Consider the following 6,768-nt stretch of genomic DNA (forward strand, 5'->3'; position numbering starts at 1 on the left):
CATCATGCTCGCATTATTTCACCATCAAGTTCATTCAATCTCTCATTCACATCATTTCAACATTAGGATCAATCCACCTCATGCTCACATGATCAGCCTAACATGAGACTCCATGATTTGGGAATCTCATTCACTCAACGCCATACTCAAGTTTGAGTTCCAAACTCGTAAGTGCTGACCTCATGAGTTCGGACGCCTTTGTACAAAACGCATCACACAAGGGGGTTCCTACAACTCATCAGTACAATTATATATAGATAAAATACAGTAGTAAAACTCTTGATACCTTTGAATCGAAGACAGTGATTCTTTCAGGGGGTGAGCCGGGGGGTATTACCCCCCCGGAACTTGAAGGCTACCCCCCGGCGCATTCTCAAAGAATATAAGAATGTTCAGAAACCTATATATTTCTGTACTCGAAAAAAGAAACAACACAAATATTGGCTTGAGTACGTTTGTGAACGGGAAAGAGAACAAAATGTATAACCATCAGATATATTACTCTTCAGCTCACACAAGAACTTCATTTCTTGTCGCGCAAACTAAGAAAGCAGTTTGATTGCATTGGCGGTCACTTCCAACAGAGCAAGCACCAAATACACATTACATTTTCCTTCCTTTGCTGCTACAGACGCGGGGGTGAGCGGTTAACAGGTTTTGTCCTTTCAGCTGAACTCCCGTAAACATTAAGGATGTTCACGGGAGGGACACTTCCAACCTCTCTCAATTATCTTTTTGGCTCGTAAGGTTCCTGAGGGAGTGAGGTACATAGGGTATAAGAACAAACGACACATTTTGGAAAACATGGTTATAAAGGCAGCTTACCTCTCCCTAGCATTCAAAAACCTCTTGGTGCTGAGTAAAAAGAGAAATATTGACCGTAGATCACATAAGAAGGAAGAGAAACTCCAGTATCCCTCCTCTAACTCCAGGCCTGAAATGCTCATATATATATATATATATATATATATATATATATATACTAAAAACATGCCTCTTTCCCTGCCTGTTTATCTTTCTATATTTATTTTAAATGCATTTTATTACTATAAGAGAGAGAAATGGGTTCGGACAGAACTTGGCTGGCGTCTTTCGCTGTGGACAATTTTGAGACAGTTCTATTACTGCAACGTACTGTTAGCGTGTGAAGTGTTGTGTGGCTTACTTCAAAACTTTGAATCAGGCTGTTTCACAATTCCACAAGAAAACTTAAATTTTCTTTTGTTCTTGTAAAACCTGAAAAATGTGCGCTGGGAGGAGACGGTAGAGACAATAGTGTTTATTGCGTGATTGTTCGATTTTGCGTGCTGTAACTATCTTTCAAATTACATTTTTGATGTTCTTTTTTATTGTTTATTTATTTATTTTACTTGAAGTGACAGATTGAAAATCACAGTGATGAGCGCAAAACGAAAAGCAGGTACTTTACTGTCATACTTTACCAAAAAAATAAAGCATGGGTCATCGCTCGAAGAGAGTTCAAGAGTACCAGAAGGCAGTCCCACAATTTCCTCATCTCACCCACAGGAACCTCTTCCTTCAACTTCTTTTAACTCCGGATGTTCTGCTGTACAGGGAAGATCGAAACATGAATATCGTTTCATGACTTCTTGGACAGATAAATACAAGTGGTTAGTTTATGACGAGAATCGGGGAGGTGCATTTTGTGGTGTGTGTTCAAGATATTATCAGGAGCGTAGCGTGCTATGAGACAATGAGACAGTGTCTACCCTTTCAAAATATTAATATACATTTAACATATTTTGCTCTTAGAAGTCAAATATGAATAATATTTTTTATTTATTTATATTTAAAAAATTGGAAGTTTTAATATTTAAATAATAGCAGTAATATCGTATTAAATTAGTAGGTAACAACTTTTTTTTTTTTTTTTTTTTTTTTTTTTTTTTTTTTTAATGGCGAAGGAAAAGTTGCATTTCAGTAACTAACAGAAGAATCTGCTTGAAACATGTCTCACAGCAGCACCCTCTAGAAAGCGACGCGCGTCTTCCTGCGGGAAGCTTCACGCCCCTTTAAAAAAGCTCTGAAAGAGACACTTGCTCGAATGGCTCAGACAGTGATACCAATTTTGAGCAATAATACCAAATATAACAAAAATATGTTTATTTTTCTTCTAGATATTTTTTCCTTATTGAAATGTACATTATTAAGGAATCTAAAAAAATAAAAAATCTTATGTAATTTAGCACCAGAATAATCCTTGAAATCCTACCATAATTGGGGTGAAACCTAGCATAAGCGAGGTCCGACTTCTGTCTAATCACAATACTGGAGTAAGAAACATTGGTCCCTCTTTATTTGTGCGGAAGATTTTGTAGGTGGTTGTTTTCGTTTTCGTTCTTTGCGATTATAAGTTTAATTTACGTTGTGTTTGTGTGTGTAGGTTTCGTGTGTATGTATAAACGTTTCCGTGTGTACTTTGAATCATGTGTGAACAAACTAATATAGATTTAGTGGATCATCTGCTAATAAATGGCTTTTCAAAATTTTCATATGAAGATAAGTGTGAAGTGAAAAAACAAAGGCCAACTCCAAATTTACTTTTAGTTCAAAAAGATGGCAAGGTGGTGAGGAAATTTCAGTCATCTTGGTATACAAAATACACGTGGTTGACAGGTAGTACTAAAAGAAATAAGCTTTATTGTTTTGTGTGTATTCTCTTTGGGGGAGATTCTGAGTGGAATAAAAGTGGTATTGAAACCGTGAAGAATTTTGAAAGGAAAGCAACTAAGCACCAATCCTCTAAAAAACACTTAAAAAATACGGAGTGCTTTTATATGCTGGGACGAAATCGAATAGAACATGCTCTGTCAGAATCTTCGCGTCTGGCTACCTTACAATATAATGAAAAAGTATCAACTAACAGAAGAGTTTTAGGTCGAATTATTGATGCAATTTGTTACTTAGGAAGACAAGAATTAGCGTTTCGTGGCCATCGCGAAGATGAGTTATCTGCAAATAAAGGTAACTATCTAGAGCTCTTAGACTTACTGGCTCAAGAAGAGCAGGAGCTTAGAATGCATTTTCAGTCTAACTCTGCTTTCAAAGGAACATCACCAGACATACAAAATGATTTGATTCAATCCATAAACCATGTATTGTTACAAACTATAATGAAAGAAATAGATCAGACCTATTTTGTTTCCATTCAAGCTGATGACACTACTGATGTTTCTTGCAGAGCTCAATTGAGCATTATATTCCGATATGTAATAAAAGACAGAGTGGAAGAAAGATTTATCGGTTTTTTTGATGTTTCTAAAGACAAAACAGCGGTGGGTTTATCTGACATTATTTTGCATGTTCTGAAGGATTGGGACATAGGAAATAAACTTATATGTCAGACATATGATGGGGCGTCTGTAATGAAAGGTTGCCATACTAGCGTACAAGCACTTGTGAAGCAATTTTATCCATACGCACTTTTCATTCATTGTTATGCACACCAAATGAATCTTGTTTTATTGTATGCATCTAAGCATATAAAAGCAGTAAAGTTCTTCATATGTGACATAAGCACACTTCATACATTTTTTAGTAAGTCTTCTAAACGAAGCGAACTTTTGCGTGAACAAGGTTTCAAACTCCCTCATCACAGTGACACCAGATGGAATTACCATTCTAGAGGAGCGTTAACAATTAAAGCTCATTTTAAAGAGTTGGAAAGAGCGGTAACCCATGTTATTGAAGATGATGAGTGGGACCCATCATCCGTTGAATATGCTCGTAGTTTAGCAAGAAAATTAAAAAATCCAACGTTTATGTTTCTGCTTTGCTTGTTCACTAAATTGTTTGCGTTCACCGATAATCTATTTAGGATTCTACAATTAAAAAGTTGTTCCAATATTACATTATGCATCAATGAGGTTCGTTTTGTATTGAAGCAGTTTATGGAAATGAGGTGCGAGGAAACTATTATAGCCTGTTGTGAGGAAGCTCGTCAGCTAAATAGTAAAATAAAGTACGAGGAAACGCACTTGAGAAACTTGCGCCGGCTGACATTTGAAATTTTAGACTCATTTACAAGTCAAATGAATGAAAGATTTAAAGATTTTGAGGAAATTACTTTCGTAGAATTGTTAAACGAGAAAAAGTTTCTCGAATATAAAGTTAACTTTCCTCTTAACAAACTGCAACAGTTAATGAAGACATATCCATTCTTCGACGAACAACAACTGAGAAACGAACTTGCTATTCTTTACAGTGACTCTGAAAAGTACCTGTCACCACACGCGTTATTAAAATATCTTCACGAGAATGAGCTACAAAGCATTTATGTGCAATTGACGAAGTTGTTACATTTGACTTTAAGTATTGCTGCTACAACGGCGTCAAGCGAAAGAAGCATGAGCGCTCTTAAACGCGTAAAAACATTTTTAAGGAATTCTATGTCTAATGAAAGACTTTCAGCTTTGAGTTTGATGGCCATTGAAAAATCTTTGCTTAAAGATGCTGCAAGTGATCCCTGTTTCAAACAAAAAGTTATTGATGTGTTCGCTGAGAAGAAGGATCGTCGCATCGAACTATCATACGAGAAAATGTAGGAATTACCAAGGTATGTTGCACGATATATATATATTATTTCTCGGTTTTCCATAGAATATTATGTACTAAGTAAGAATATGTTTCTTTACACTGAGCAGCTAATAATTGGTTTTTGTATATGTCGTAAAAATGCAAATAATAATAATAATAGCATAGGTTATTTTTAACAATTGATATTTTTCTGGTGTACATTTATAACTTATCAGCTACTGATAGGAATGCTAGTATCTGTTTGCGTCTATCTAGAGTGTTGAAAAAAATATTGAGATGTCTACCCACTTTGAAAACTTACGCTACGCTACTGGATATTATCAAAATGATTTAAATGTAGCACAGAAAACTAAAGGCGTATTCATTACAGTTCCGTTCACAAATTTCAGGAAAGCAACTGGTACTACAGGGAAACTCCACAAGCATGATTCCTCTGAATATCACAAAAGTGCAATGGTGAAAGAAAATCTTCGAATTTTACATGAAAATAAACCTATTCATTCAATTTTACAGCAACAAAGCAGCACTGAAATCGAAGAAAACAAACAGGCTGTAAAAATTCTCTTGCGTAGTTTATATTTTCTTGTGAAAGAAGAAGTGGCTCATACGAGTAAATATGAACATATTGTAAGAAATTTGATGGCTCCGTGTATTCAAAGTTTAAACGACTGGCTTCAGATAAAGAGTGAGCGTGCAACATACTACAGCAAAGACACAGCTTGTGAGATGTTGGAGTGCATGGGAGAAGTGTTAGATGAGGAATTTGCTGCTGAACTTAAAGGTAAACCTTTTGCGTTAATGGCTGACGAATCGACTAACACAGCGAATAAATCAGAGCTTTCTGTCTGTGTGAGATATGTTACTGACAGCTGCGTAGTGAGGGAGAGATTTCTATGCATAACTACGCTTCAGGACACTACCGCCGAAACTATTACAAATTGTATTGAAAATGAAATAACCAAACGAAATTTGTCATTTGATAATCTTGTGGCATGTGGATTCGATGGGGGTTCTAATTTCTCTGGTAGTGTTTCTGGGGTGCAGAAGAGAATTTCAGAAAAGGCAAAGAGAAATGTCCCGTACATACATTGTAGAGCGCATGTTTTGGCCCTTTCAGTGACAAGTGCAAAAAATTTGTTTCCATGTGTAAAAAGATTTTTTTACGTTGTGAGGGACATTTGCAAGATATTCCGCCAATCTCCGAAAAGAGAAGCTGCTCTTCACGATGTTCAAAAAATGTTACAGGACCCTACTTTGAAAATTCCAGAACCCATGGATGTACGTTGGCTCAGTCATCACAAAACCATTCAAACCATTAAAAAATGTTACGGATCAATAATGATGACGTTAGAGCACTTATATAAAGAAGGTGGAGATTTTTGTTCCTTGGCAGGTGGAATATTAATTGAAATGGAAAGCTCGACCTTTCTTCTAACATTGTGCTTGTTGGTAGAGATACTGGGATCCGTTTCAAATCTAAGTAAGTACCTGCAAAAGGAAGACTGTCAGTTAGCGAATTTACCCCAGCTGATTTCAAGTACTGAGGCTCACCTGAAGTCAATTTCTGAAGATGCAAATAAAGCAGCAAGACAAGAGTCTAGTACCATTTTTACTACTTACGACGAAATGAAAGTTAAACTTTCAGGAATCCGAAAAATCAAGTCAGATCCATCTGAAGAAAAGAAATGTTTGGGAATGCTTGCTAAATTCGCTGATGCTGTAGCCACTGAAATGGGCAGAAGGTTTAATAAGCAAGCTGTTGATTTGATTTCAGCGTGTTCATTTTTTCAATCATTTGATTCTATTCAACATATCAAAGAATCAGATGTGAAAAGTCTCTGTAGCATTCTGTCCGGCATAGATGAAGATCACTTATACGCAGATCTTCAATCTTTCAAATTTCTGGCACCAAATGTGAATGACAAGATATCGCCATTAAAATACATTTTAACATCTTCTTTTGGATACGATGAACTTAAAAAGGCCAGTGTAAAAATTCTAACAGTGCCAATATCAACAGCCACCGTTGAAAGATCTTTCAGTGCCATGAACAGAATAATGACACCGTTGAGGAATCGATTAGGGGAAACTTCCTTGGACCATTGCATGAGAATTTCCATTGAAGGAGAAGAAGTTCCTAGTGAAGAATTTCTCTGCAAAGTTATAGAACGTTATGCAACCAAAAAGCAAAGAAGAATGCGTTTACGTTAA

At 36.2% G+C, this 6,768-nt stretch overlaps 2 protein-coding genes across 2 annotated transcripts; both read left to right on the forward strand.

The window, feature by feature from the left end:
- Positions 1-2,447: 2,447 nt before the first annotated feature.
- LOC145665490 (zinc finger MYM-type protein 1-like) lies at positions 2,448-4,565 on the forward strand. Its single transcript, XM_081732798.1, has one exon. It carries the CDS (start codon positions 2,448-2,450, stop codon positions 4,563-4,565), a length of 2,118 nt encoding a protein of 705 aa, XP_081588924.1.
- Positions 4,566-4,833: 268 nt separating this feature from the next.
- Positions 4,834-6,768, forward strand: LOC145665491 (zinc finger protein 862-like). Its single transcript, XM_081732799.1, has one exon. The coding sequence runs from the start codon at positions 4,834-4,836 to the stop codon at positions 6,766-6,768; it is 1,935 nt and encodes a 644-aa protein (XP_081588925.1).

The sequence above is a fragment of the Thermobia domestica genome, chromosome 11, assembly GCF_964235325.1.
Source record: "Thermobia domestica chromosome 11, izTheDome1.hap1.1, whole genome shotgun sequence".
In the NCBI taxonomy this organism is placed as follows: Eukaryota; Metazoa; Arthropoda; class Insecta; order Zygentoma; family Lepismatidae; genus Thermobia; species Thermobia domestica.

Excerpts from the sequence above, each read along its gene's own strand:
- LOC145665490 (XM_081732798.1), top strand. The coding sequence starts at position 2,448 with ATGTGTGAACAAACTAATATAGATTTAGTGGATCATCTGCTAATAAAT.
- LOC145665491 (XM_081732799.1), top strand. The coding sequence starts at position 4,834 with ATGTCTACCCACTTTGAAAACTTACGCTACGCTACTGGATATTATCAA.